Source organism: Primulina huaijiensis, chromosome 14, assembly GCF_012295235.1.
Source record: "Primulina huaijiensis isolate GDHJ02 chromosome 14, ASM1229523v2, whole genome shotgun sequence".
Classification (NCBI taxonomy): Eukaryota; Viridiplantae; Streptophyta; class Magnoliopsida; order Lamiales; family Gesneriaceae; genus Primulina; species Primulina huaijiensis.
In genome coordinates, this window is record NC_133319.1 from 743,651 (window position 1) to 757,738 (window position 14,088).

General features: G+C 36.3%; 2 protein-coding genes across 4 annotated transcripts; both read right to left on the reverse strand.

Annotated features, from left to right (window-relative positions):
* Positions 1 to 795: 795 nt before the first annotated feature.
* On the reverse strand, positions 796 to 8,626 carry LOC140956736 (uncharacterized). 3 transcript variants are annotated; one of them, XM_073413603.1, is made up of 9 exons: positions 7,663 to 8,626; positions 6,794 to 6,982; positions 6,115 to 6,207; positions 5,807 to 5,989; positions 5,619 to 5,721; positions 5,344 to 5,529; positions 2,490 to 4,939; positions 1,440 to 2,020; positions 796 to 1,305 (listed from the first exon to the last, which is right to left on the reverse strand). In XM_073413603.1, the coding sequence occupies exons 1-9, from the start codon at positions 7,888 to 7,890 to the stop codon at positions 1,242 to 1,244; spliced, it is 4,077 nt and encodes a 1,358-aa protein (XP_073269704.1). In that variant the 5' UTR covers positions 7,891 to 8,626; the 3' UTR covers positions 796 to 1,241. The 3 variants fall into 3 exon arrangements, with proteins under 3 accessions (XP_073269704.1, XP_073269703.1, XP_073269702.1); XM_073413602.1 differs by having other exon boundaries at positions 796 to 1,302; positions 1,440 to 2,023; positions 7,663 to 8,625; XM_073413601.1 differs by having other exon boundaries at positions 1,440 to 2,023; positions 7,663 to 8,625.
* Positions 8,627 to 9,614: 988 nt separating this feature from the next.
* Positions 9,615 to 12,646, reverse strand: LOC140957523 (phospholipase A1 PLIP1, chloroplastic-like). The gene is made up of 5 exons (XM_073414832.1): positions 11,786 to 12,646; positions 11,130 to 11,648; positions 10,877 to 10,936; positions 10,363 to 10,779; positions 9,615 to 10,198 (listed from the first exon to the last, which is right to left on the reverse strand). The coding sequence occupies exons 1-5, from the start codon at positions 12,404 to 12,406 to the stop codon at positions 9,779 to 9,781; spliced, it is 2,037 nt and encodes a 678-aa protein (XP_073270933.1). The 5' UTR covers positions 12,407 to 12,646; the 3' UTR covers positions 9,615 to 9,778.
* Between the last annotated feature and the right edge of the window lie 1,442 nt (positions 12,647 to 14,088).

Here is a 14,088-nt window from a genome sequence, read left to right on the forward strand (position 1 = left end):
TACATAATCAAAATTAAAATACATATTAACTAAAATTATAAAAAAAAATTAAACATCAAGTGTTATATTATAATTAATAAAAATCTAAAATTTACTTATTAAACATAATTATGATTATTTTAATTTATGAGTAAATAAAATATTATAATTTTGTTATTATGTATTACAATAAATTCTTGTTAAAATTTTAATAAATATAATTTAAATTTCGTGATGTTTTGTAATCAAAACTTGAAAAATAAATTAACGATATTAATAATTTCGAATTTTTTAATATCTTTAAAAAGTTTAGAGAAAATGAAAAATATATGGATGACAAAAGAATGAACTGACTAGTATTTGTATTGATATTATTTTTAATAGAAATGAAATCGAGTGTGAGTTGAGACATTTCTAAATTAAATGTTCATCTTAATCTTTAGGTTAAATAAAAAACAATTTGTGATAATTTATTGTTTACATTAGGTTTTAATTCTTGTATTCGATAGAATTGCATAGAATTATTAAAAATCTATTGGTATTTTGAATATCTTTGGACTTTTGTAGAGTTTTTAAAAGCAAAGTTTAAATACGACGTGACTTCTACTCTACAAAAATTTATAAAATTACACTAATTGCGCAATTCATTGATTAATTAAGAAATTTAAGTTAACATTCATAGACTAATGGACGGCAAGGATTTTGAATCTTTTCCTTTTTTTTATTTCGAAAAATAATGTTTCATTTTAAGGAAGACAAAGTTATGTTAAGTTATGTACATGACTTAAAAAAAGCATTGGAAGTATACAAAGAAAATTCCCAGGAGCCAGCTGCATCTCGGTCAATTTCTTGTGCAGGCCTGAGGGGCAACTTGCACGGAATTACAATATTTATGTCATCTAAAATTTTGTGACTCCATTGATATGGGGCAGTTTTACATCTTGATAAGAATCAACTGAAGATAATAGTACAAAGAGATTGCATAATTCCAAGTGCTAAGAAAACCTGCCGCAAAAAGCAATTCTAAATGACAATTATATTAAGATCTAATTCTAGTTTGATAGAATTACAATATGTTGGACCTGAGACAGTAATAAAAGGCAAAAAAATCCGAGCAACTCCTACTCCTTTGATGCTTCCAGGTTTCAGAACTGCATGTTGGTGACCGGTAAGAGAATGGCTTAGCTATTTTACATACATGTAATGAATAGCGTGATCATTCTTGGGCCGGTTCTACTGGGAAGGAAGTGGTCCGTTCAGCCTTAATTTTCATTCTTCAAAACATTGTTAACAAGGGCCATTGATCTGGAAAAATTCTCACATCTTCTTGGGAAAAAATAGAAACATGTCCGTCACATATCATTCAAATAAGATGGGAAATTTTTTTGAAAATCGAAATGTTCAAAGGGGAAAAAAGTATCCAGTTATATGCTACAGATGATTTTGGTTCATGGCAATACCTGTGATGATGAGGGGATGATGGTTGATCAGGAGATGGCCTGTGTTCGGGGCCCCCATTAAGTCTATTGTCCATCCTGGCTCGACTTCCCTCATTTAGTTGTAATTGATCGTTTACACCAGGAAAAGCTACTGGACCCAAAGAACCAAACTCAAGTGGTTCAACATGAGAACTATAGCTGGCATTATGATCAAATGGATACAGCATCACCATTGGTGGAACAGAAGGTCCATTAGAAACGCCATTGGGATTCGTGGCTGACATGGGATTCATGCTGTAAGCCACACTTTGTGGGCCATTCTGACTAGAATTTGAGTGCAAAGGGCCATTCTGCGACTGGTAAGAAGGGATCGACTCATGCCTATATGTGTTCCATGACCGCTCAACACGACTCTCACTAGGAGCCAACCGATCGGTTCTTGTGTTTGATTTATCAGCTTGACTGCGATTGTGACTGCGTGTAGCAGCTCGTGATTTTGAATTAGCATTCCAATTACCCTCTCTGTCACCATAATTATCATTCCTGTCATGGTTGTAATTTCCCCTTCTGGTACCAGATGAATGCCGCTCCCTGACAGAAAGCTTCTGAAGCAACGAGATAAATGTTAAAAATATATTTGGAAAATCATTTTGAAGTAACTTTGCAGCCAAAGCCAAACAGGGGCATAAAGCAAACATAAGGGCATGCTTCTAAATTTCAGAACAAGACAAGCTATGCTAGTAAATCCAAATCCTAAAATTGGTTAATTACACCCACTATTTCAAGCAACTAATCAAACTAGGACAAATGTCATGGCAAGCACTCCGCCAACGTATGTTAGTTTGTTCATCCTCTCCGTATTGCCATTACTTTGATGTTTGAGTAGAATGACAGGTTCTAATACTTTCCATTTTCTTGCACACGAGGTGCTGACTATTTCACATTGACATGTCAAAGCTACAGAATTATAAAACTAATTGTGCTTTTTGTGGTTGCATCATTTACCGCAAGCTGGCAAAAAAATAGACAAATATACAAAAGCAAACAAACAAACATCACAAGTATTCTTACTGGATTAGGCAGGTAAGTTCCAGTCCCACTGCGATATCTTGGCATATCATCCATGTAATGTCGATATACATGGGGAGGTCTACTGGAAACTGAGTGAAGTGGTGCAATAGGAACCAGACGGTGACCATAACTAGTCATAAGCTGAGAGAAGATGTTTGTGTTGGTTGAATGCGTTCTGCCAGTGTTATCATAAGGAAACACACCCTGGAGATAGACAGGAGGTACCATCACTGGTGAAGGATAGACCAATGGCGCATGGTACCTTAGATTTTGACAGAATCTTCCAACCTGTAAATTTTGCCAATGGCTAGCAAAGTCACTATTAAGAATATCAGACTTTTGAGTATCCGTAATAGTCTCTCCTCTCAAAGAACTACAGGAGTTGAAATCCTCTAAATGATCAAATTCCTCAGAAATACAGTTCTGCATTGATTCGCTCTGATTTAAAGTTTCATCTCCTCCAAAATGGCCACTTGATGCATCAGAAGTACCTGTCTCGGAGGGAATATTATATAGTGGAAGCATTGTCAAAAAAGGGATTGGCGGACCGGTAGGATAGAAGGTAATCAACCCAGAATTATCATTTATCCCCTGCCTCGACCCATTACCTATGAGCATTGGAGCAAAGGGCATCATCGAGTCAGATCCACTAGTTTGAGCAAGTTCCAAGCCAGGCAGATGATGCCTTGGAATCTGTAAAGAAGTATCTTGCTCAGATCCTGGGTTCCTCTCTACAATTTCACTCTCCAAATTTAACAAGGTACCCCACTCCCGCACATCATCCTCAGCCTGATTAGGTATATGCTCAGACATATTCTTGCCTTTCCCATGGCTGGCAGATTGATCTGTAGAAAATACTTTCTTTCCCCGTTTTTCTTTTGTGGATCTAGGAGTCTTCACTGATGATCCATCCCAGGAGCTTTCTGAAGAAGTTCTACTTCTCAAAGAATTGCTATGAGTTGCTGACGAGAACCTAGAACTTGCTGATCTTTCTTCTGCATAAACCTCACTATTTCTAATATCCTGATTATCGAAACTATCACTATTTTCCAGCACTGATCCACGTTTCCCCCTCGCATGCTTATTCTGAACTCTTGTAGCACCACTCACTCGAAATGGAGGAATATATTTTAAACCAGACGACACCTCTGGTGGTTTATCATCAGATTGTATTGAGTCAAAATTTTTGCTCTCGGGTTCATAATTGCCAGAGGAACCAATATCTTGCTCGTGCCAGGTATCATTATTGGCTTCTCTGGAGTTCATTTCTACCGAACCAAAATTTTCAATGCTTTGTTCAACAGAATCTTCAGATGGTAACCTCAGTTCGACACCAGGAAAATAAGGGGTCATTTGAGGTGAAACTAATCCATGGGCAAATTGCATATTTGAAAAAGATGGATCCATAAAAGGAAAATTGGAAGGAGCAAATCCAGGCATATTTCTTTGAGTGTATCCCATTGAGGCAAGATAGGATGGATGGATTTGGAAAGGTACATGAGGTGATGTTAGATTTAATGGAAGATGAACTTGGCCGTTGAAACCTTGAAGTGAAGCAGATGTCATCATGTTCACTATATCTTGTTCTTCCTGGTGCATCACCTGGGCAGTGGGGGTGGATGAAAAATCCTCACCCAATGAATCTAAACCAAAATCTCGGTTGTGACTGTCTGAATTGCTGTTGGAGTCAGCTGTAGAATCCAGAGTGGGCTGGGCTGGAACATGCCTCACAGACGAAGTCTCATCATTCGAAGAACGACTTTTAGGCCTCGCCAAACTTTCAGATCCAATATTCTTTCTCCTATTACAATTATCATGCCAAACAGAAGGGGTATGAGAATTGGCAGTTTCTGCTTGTACATTGCGACACACTTGAGATGACACATCACCATATGCATCAGTCAGCTCAGGACTAGAGCGCGTTCTGGCAAAAAGAAACCGTCCCTGGTTGTCATTAATCCAATTATTGGTTTTCAGGTCCTTTTCAGCTTTAATATTAATTGCAGCCTGATCAAAAGCGGGGTCTCTTCCAATTCGATCAGTACTTTGTAAGCTGTTCAAACTGATTTGACTTTTTAAGCTTTGTGCGTGAGAAGCTGCAGAAAACTCACTCGTTGGTATCATTGAAGAAGAAATTTTAAAATTTTCACGGGAAACACCACGGGAATCTCCCTGCTTCTCTGTCTCAAGGAAATACTTTTCATCAATCCCTTTCACACTCAAAATATTCTTAGACTTGTCAAAATCAAAGAAGCCATCTGGATTTGATAATTTCAAGCGCCATGAATCAGCTCCGGACGCATCAGGCCGATGACCACTGCCATGCCTTTCCCATGTATTCATAAAGAACTGATTTACTTCATAAACTAAGTTCTCTTTGGGGCATTCGAGTAGTCTAGCCAATCTTTTAGCTCCGTAGGCAAATGCACTTCTTATCCTAAAAGAGTTACCTGAGAAAGAAAAGAAATAAATTCATTATTCATAACACAGAAAAATTTGAGAATGAAATCTCAATACATTTCCAATGTTATGCAGGAAAAAACTGAATCTTGCACGTTGCAATGAGAACTAGCGATGGTTGAAAGCGCACAAAATAAGATGGTGATTTTGAGGTGGATAAAATTCATGAATTAGCTAAATGAAAAACAAACTCCACAGGACAACACACATAATCTAAAACCCTTCTAGCACCAAAGAACAAGCCTCTGCAAGCCAAAAGATTTCACTAATCATAAGATAACTACAAAATAACAGCAGACCAAGGCAGGAAAACCAATTAGAATTACTAGATAGAATGATCGTCAGTAAGTATGACCAAACAAAGATGAAGAAACACAACTGTAACAATACCAACCTTTACTAACACTACGCCCAAGATTGTTGTTCACGCGCAAAGGATCAACTACATTAAAATGTTTGGAAACAAATGGTTGTCCATTATTTTCCTGGCCACCAGGGAATACAGCATAAACAGAGCTACAAGCATCAAGAAACAACTTGCTGAGTAGCAATTCTCCGCTGTCCTTCCGAGGAGATTCAGCTGTAAAATTGGGGAAATTATACCTGCAATCAGGAAACACCAGAATATATAGATATAAGCATAAACTGACAATTCAGAGAACTTAATACCAGTTACATCAGGTAGTTGACTAATTGGTACAGGTCCCCATAAGCTAACACAAAAATTGTCCCAGTCAAAGTTGCTGAAGAATTCCAGAAAACGATAAAGAACCTGCAAATTTACATAACTTGCTTCAGAAGAACACTCGAAAGAAGAAAACAAAATTAGAAAGAGATATATGTAAGAGTGAAAAAACCTCAAGTGGTCCATGAAAAGAATTGTTGAACACGTGAAAAATGTAAAGAACTAAGGTCTCCAGAGCATAAGTAGATATAAGTCCATGATGAGCACCCAATATACGGCTTTCATAATAGCACCAGGCCTTGATTAATATTATACTACGCTTGAACAGATGATTCTGATTTATCAGGTTATCAACCTGTAAATAAAAAACGCAAGTTTTCTTTAGAAAGCTATTTTTTAGCAGTCAAATTTGATGAAATCATCAAAAGACATATTCTGAAACATTTTCATTAGATAAAAACTTGATTCAAAACCACTCACCTCGTCGAGAAAGCATAGTGTACATAACCCACCAACTTGATTAAAAGATATGTCCACCACAATATTTTCCACAAGACATTTAATTATCTTCACCTGACATATATAATCATACAACAACAAAATGAAAATGAAGCGGTTGAAATAGCAACAATCCACTCATCTACAGGCTCTAAGCAACTAATTTGGTACAAACTTAAAAAGTAAAAGGTGGACTGCAATTAATTACAATATTGAAGATAAAATTCAATCAACAATTGCTCATTCACAAATAAGGTTTCTACTATGCTTGGACAACTAAGAAACAACTAACAGCACGCAAAGTCACTGCATATGACTACTGTAAGTCCGCAGTATGATTTTACATGGAAAGCAAGATATGTTAAGATGGGATAATTTAGCAAGAGAAGCTATATATTTTTATTTGGAGAGCTTGACAGAATAATTTACAGAAGGTTGATAAAACCAATGTCTTAGGATCCCATCTAGGACCCCATCTGACAAAAAGAGTATATGACAACTACAAAGGGCATGTATTAAAATACAGGAAATTGGAAATTGACTTTTTGAACCAGTAGGTGGCGGCTTCATGTTGCTAAAAATAGATTACAAGGACAGGAAAAGATTTATTTTGAACGAAATGGAGCTGAAATATCAAAGACATAGATAAAATAAGACATACTTCTGCTTGGATGTATTGAACCTCCTTCACATGAAACTCAGCATTCTCGTTTTTCTCCTCATTCTCTAACATATCACGCACCTGATTGGCCCATGTATCTTTTAAAACTTGATCATGGCTAAAAGCCGTCAAATCAATGTCTCCATCAGGTAGATAAGTCTTCAAAGGAACAGAGCCAAATGTACAGACCTGGGGTAATGTAAAGAGCGTCAAATAACTAAATCAACAAGATTAAGAGGATCTATCAACAATACAATTGAAAGGAAACATTTTTCACAAGAATATAGGCTCATCAACAAAAAAATACCAATCAGCTGCACTGAGAGATAATAGGTAATCATCTCTGAACTTCATAACAAGTGATACAAGTAACCAGCCATTCAACCATAAAGGATTATTATCTTTCCCATCTCACAGAAGCCACTAAGTGTTATCACTCCCTCAAATTAAGTTTTTGTGTCTCATGCAACTTTCACAGATTCACTTCTACTGACGTAGTGTTCGAGCATTAATTGTGCATTATAGTAATTGAAATTTAATAGCACATAAAGTCAACTCCACCAAAGATAATTTTACATCACGAACCCCAAGTATATCAATAATTTTCCCATCATATGCAAATATCTAACCTTCACGCTCAAAACATAATCACTATATCACGAGTATATAATATTGTTTAACTATCATGAAAAATTCTAAGTTAAATAAGTCCAATCCAAAAAATATACCAAATAGAAGTGTTTCCATCTTTATGAAAATTCAAAAGCCACCATTTAATGCATCCACTTCGTAAAGAGATCATTTAAAAAAGCATCATCCACTCGCAAGTCGCAATATTACAAGAAAACATCTAGAATCATTCTAAACACCTGGCAGGGAAAACACTTCATAATGAGTCGCTGCACGTAATCAGCAACAGCATTCCTGCGCTCCTCAGACAGCTGATTGGGCTGAATGCATGCAATGAGCTCTGCAGTTCTCTCCTCTACTTTCAGCCACCGTTCAGTGTCGAGTGCCATCATTATTGGGGCGGCACCAGGCAAAAGCCCATTCGGCAACGGCCCACCTGGCTCAGACCATCCCTCATTTTCTCCCATAAACTACAACCTTTCTCTACACGGTAGCTTATAGCATAAAAAAACCAAATAAATTCCTTCTTGCAACTGAAGAAGAAAACCAGCTTTCCCTCAGAACAGCCTATAAAGACACAGACTGCGATCCCCAGAAAGTAGGACAACGGGCATATAAAAAAAATCCATATGAAGGAAAACAAGAGTAAAGACGTGAACTTTGAAACAATGCACTCTAAACAATCACAAGTGTAGGATAACAATACCAGTTAACACTAATTTTCCACGTTTCAATATAGAACTTCTAACGCCCTCAAACAATATTAACTAAAAAAACACCCCAGCTAACAAATCATTGATCAACTAATATGAAACAAAACCCTAATTGAAACTACGAAAAACGGGCTGCATTGCAAACAAAATCATATAATACTTGAACAGAAACAGTCGATTCGCCTTTCGCACAAATCAAAATACTGCAGAGGCAAGGGAAGAAAATAAAAGATCGTCAAGAAATAGAAAGACGCAGATAAGGGGTTGGTTTTTATCCTTTGTAATATTGATTGTCGAAGCTAATAATAACAAAAATCAACTCTTTGGTGTGGGAATTCGGGGTGCTGATTGGGTGTTTGAGAAAACTGGGAAATTAGGGGAAATTATAAACTTTGTTTGAAATTTAGAGGAATTTGGTTTGATTCGGTTTTGATTTAACTAAAATGAATGCGTGTGTGTTTACTGTGTGTATGGAAATAGGGAAATAAACTTGGTAAAATGATGACAGAGGAATATCAACAGAATTGAAGAGAGATAAGACAGTATAATTATTTCCTAAAAGAATTAATTCAGGATACTTCACTGGTTTTATTTATTTATTAATAATCACGTATTATCAAATGTAAAATACTCATATACTAGTATTTTTTTATAACAAATTTTGAAAATCAACTAGTAGAGTATATTAAAATTGCATTTTAAATTATTAGAATAATTACATCATCCACGTAAGCATAATGAAATTACAAAAAATTCCTTTAGGAAATATCAATACCGAATTTTAAGAACGATGAACAAATAACTTTATTTATATAGCTAAACCTCGATACATAGCTAAAGAAAAGTGAAAATATTTTATGATTGAAATTGTTGAACTTATATAATAAAATAAAGATTTTTTTTTCTTAATATACATTAATAAAGATTATTTTGAACTTGTATTTAAAATACTACTAGATTAAAAAAAACTTAAAACCTCCTTAAAAATGAACTCTGAGGCTGCTGACTCATGAGACTCCTTATGCGTACTTTTTTTCCCCTAAATATAAACATATGTTAAATCATACCAAAGATCTAAAAATACAAATTAGATATGAACAAAAATTGCTTTAGTTATAGTTAAAAAAAATTAATATTTTCAACCTATTATTATGTTCTTGTATATTAATCATGTGTGTACATAATCTGCATGCTGCGGTTAACAGTTGAAAAATATTATTAAGAAGAAATTTCTTTTAATCAAATTACTTTTTATACTTTTTTGGTTTCCTTCAGTTCCAAAAAAACCCGAGTCGGAGTCACCATATTCTCACAGTGTGGACTTCCCTTTGAGATCGAACTTGTAGCTAGCTTAGTTGGTTCGTACTCGAAAATTATTAAACAACTGTTAGGAAAAGGGGGATCCAAATGTGGATGGGACAAAAGGTTTCAAGTACAGAGTCATGGAAAGAAATAATGGCATTATTACAGTAGAGCAATCCATTTTAAGGTGCTTTCTTGTAACTCATGATAATCAAGATTCAACATCGTTAGCTATCTCATCAGCATGCGTATTGTTAAGCAAATCTCTTTTTCAATTTATTTACAGTATAAAACAATCCATATCCACTCTTAAGATACAGTGTGATCGATTGGAAATTACTCAGACACCGGTCAATATTTTTTTTGGCGTTTCCGATGTGTCCCATGTATCACGTGTATGGCTCCATGCATGCGGTGATCGTGAAGTTAAGAGCGGCCATAGCTGGTTCCTCTGTCTTCTTGCTTTCTTGACTCTCAGTCTTGTATGCTGTCGTATAACTTCATTCATGGCCTTCAAGTAGTTGCTTGAATCATGATCCCACATGATCGTACCCTCAGAGCCATAGGCAGAGGGGTCGCTTAGAGTTTCGAGGGGGTGAGGAGTATTTAGGAAGCCTCGAAAAGCATTCTTACTTAGGGAACCGTTGGTGGTGTCCAAGGCATACAGAGCACTGCCCGGAGGAAGTAGAGGGTGAGGTGGAGATGACTTCTCATCCGGCTGGAGGATGAATACTTTCCCCATTGGAGAGTATAAGATTTTCTGGGTAAATTAACAAGAAGATGAGTTAGATTTGTCGGAGAAAAAACCTTGGTACACTATACACCAGTCTGATTCAGAAACTGCTGTGTTTTGAACTATTGCCCAACACGTGATTCCAAATGTGTAGAATAAGTGAGAAATTTATAGAAAGAATAGTTGCTTACGTTCTTATTTAGACAAGGGTGGAACCGGAAGGTGCTACTTAAACCCTTGAGTACTTGGGCAACGTAGTTGGGGTAATTGCACGAGAAAGCTCGTGGGACGATATCTCTGTGCATCATCACAAAATGAACATGGTTCTCGTCTATATTTAGTTCATCAAGAATTTTATGGCCTCCACAGAAGATAAATGGCGAGCCAAAGGTGACCACTGGAAGAAAAGCTGACGGTACCACTGCCTTCCGTCTTAACAGCATCAAATTGACCAGTAGAGCGAGACTGCCACCAAGCGAGTGCCCCGTGAATTGAAACTTCGCTCTATCACCAAATCTGTTCAGATGTTGTTTTATCTCTGGCAAGAATTGGTCATATATGCCTTTTGCTGCTTCATATATTCCTCTGTGAACTAGAGCATCCATTCCCTGCCAAAATTGATATTTTTTCTCAAATGAATCCAATCCATTTATGTTTTGCAAGACTTCAAAGAATGCTATTTTGGAATTTGGTGTCGATACTCACCTCAAATATGGTTGGTTCAAAAAAGAGATTTGCCTGCCAGGAAGCCAATGAGTCAGACCCCTGCAATTCAATTAGTCAGTTACAAAACTTGTTTGCATTCAAAGTTATACTGATTGTTGTGTGACGCCTTACGCCTAAATATTCTATTCTTTTTTAAGTAGAGAATGTCACAATTGTCCACTTCGTCGGTGTCAAATAAAATTTTCTAAGTCAGCTATGATTTGCTGTTTCAATCTTGAGATGAGAAATTTACCTGGATGACAAAGCTCCGAGTATATATGCTGGAATCATCACAAATGAACCAATCACATGGCGAGGAGTGAAGTGATTGAAGGTCTTTCGCGGCCTTCTCCTTTTGCTTCTCCCCTGCAGCAACCACTGATGTCATTGTTGAGGCTGCTACACATGCAGCTATCTCCGACTTGTATATTCGTGGCGAAGAAATCCCATCTTCCTCTATTGGGCACTTGTCTTCATGAGGTGAGAACGAACTCTCTTTTTTAAGTTTAGACTCAGTCCGTATATTTGTTGAATCCTTGGATCGAGATTGTACATAACATGCAGCAGATAGTGCAATATCACGATAGGCAGCTGATGATCGAAGGCGTGGTTTCTGTGTAGAATGTTCCGCTGATTCTGATCCAGGATGATCCGTAACATGCACTTTCGTGGAATCCTGATCAATTTTGTCTTTAAGAGCTGCTGCTTCTGCCTTCTTTTCCAGTGATGATGTAACAAAGTCCAGGCCGTAATATCTCTTCAGATCCTCTGTCTGCATGACATGGAACAATATTATTGAGGTAGCCCACAACCATTTTTCCCGCCCTTTTTTTTTTCTTTTTTCAGTTTAAAGCTCTAGTTGTCCGAAAATCTTTTACACCTTAGAAAGTTTGCTCGTTTACACAATACCTTGATATCCTCGATCACATAAGCCATGTTGCACAAGAAAGACAGCTGCGCGTAAAGCTTAGTATCAGACCGCGATACATCCCTCAACAACAAGGAAAAAACGTCTTTATCGACAGTAATTGCCTCTCCTTCCGCATGATCTTCGTATTCCACTTCACAGCCTCCATCTTCATCACAGCTCTCAATGCCGTCACCAACATATTCCTCATCCTTCTCTTGTGTATCTTTCCATTTGTTCCGGAGCTCCATTAGCCTCTCGATCCAATTCGCCCTCTTCTTCCCTTCATCGACATCTATCTCCTCCTGAGGATCACTATCTCCAATGACATCCATGTCTTTACTTATGTCTGGATAAAAAAGAAATGACCTCAACGAATCCGGAATCATGGCACTCGATAACTGGATGTTGAAGAACCCTGATCGACTATTCTTTAGCTTTGGTTCCATCGTGGACGCCCGAATCCGGCTGATAGAACAAGAAAGACGGTTTTCAGAATATGATCTTAGCAGTCCAGTTTTTCCAAACAATTCATTGTTCGATAACAAAGGACGAAGCCTTTCACTCGCGTTGTTTACATCTCTTGGTGTGGCATTCGTAACAGGAGACAAAGAGCATGCCATGACTGCGACTCTACCTCTCAGTTTCCTACAAGGGAGAGGAAGAGTAGTGTTCCAAACCTACGAAACTCTTTTGAAACCAAACTCGTACATTATGACCAAGGTTTTAAAGAAGCCACAAGTGACAAAAATCCCACCTTGTTTGCAACGAGGAGATTGAAAAAGATACCAACCGTTAAAGACAAATTCAAAATATTATGATGCTGACAAAGATAAAGTTACCATGAGAAGCAGAGGAAAATAGAAGTAAAAGGGATAAGATTTGACTAAAATACCCAGCGATGGGGTATGCGAGAGGTCTATTGGTAACTTCCCTCGTATTAAATTAACATAGCAGTCCCAGTCTTGAAATTAAAGCTTCGTGGGTGTCACATTTTGTCTATTTCCTTTAAAACTTGTTATTATCAATTCCTTGATTTATCAACCGCAAATTTGGTTTTTAGGTTTGACAAAACTTTGTAGTCGGCTAGCAAGAAATCTCGCCAAAAATTGATGACCAATTTCACAAGCAAAAGTAAAATGTAAACAGCGGTTTGATCAGACCAATATATATATTTTTTTAAAAAAACAAAATAGAATATGGAAATTTATTAAATTTCATCCTAAGTTTTTTCTATTTCTAAAGTATTAAATTTTTGAATTTTTGGAGAGTAACAGTCAATAGAGTGTTCGATCGATTTCATTCCACATATCAAGGGCCTTTTCTCATTAATATCGTATTTAACAAGATTATGCTGAGAAAGATATGCCAACATGGTATTAGTTTGTGGCCTTTTCCTATCGACCAAAATCAATACAAGATGTATTTCAGAACAGTCTTTAAAATATTTTCTACAAACTCGCCAAACATTTTTCTACGGAACAAACAAAAAAAATAAAAACTCCCCTCTTGTTTTCATAAAAAAAATATGTGAAAAATGTAATTTTGGTCATATTTTAATCTTCTATGTTGTCGAATATCAATTTTAATCCGTTATTTTCGTTTTTTTGACAATTTTAATCATTTTTTAGACGTGACGCTGATACGAGACTGACGTAATGCTGGTGACTAAAATTACCAAAAATAAGAAGATAAAATACTAAAATTGAGATTTGATAACACATAGAACCAGAACCATGAAAAAAAAAAAGAAGAAATTTTCTCTAAACTTATATAACAATAATAATTGCATATAGTTTTTTTTTATCTGAATAAATAAACCTTCCAACTAACGTTCTAAAATAAGATCCTTTATCGGTGCATCCGTCCCTTACCCCAATTAAATTCAAACCTATGTGGCCTATGCGGAGGCTTCACCATTGAAATTAATTACTACAACACATTATTTTATCTTAATTGGATGNAAATTATATATAGCTCTCCCCCTATTTCTTGTTTATGGGGGCATTAAAAATGACGATAGAGGCTGTGGTAATACGTGCCCCCAATTGCATTCAATGCTAACCCAACAAGAACTGCGCGCGCAATATATTGTTAATCAAATGAAGATTAATTTGCTCATAAAATCTTCGTTATTTATCTAATGCAAAAGAAAAATCTTTAATTATCACTAATTTGAACTCATTCTCGAAATGGAGATGCCAATACGAAGCTATAATTGTTTATGAATTAGTGGTTATGATTGATTGTGATTTTGGTCCAGTGTTCACATATAGTGTATGATCAACTGTTTTACGTACATTTA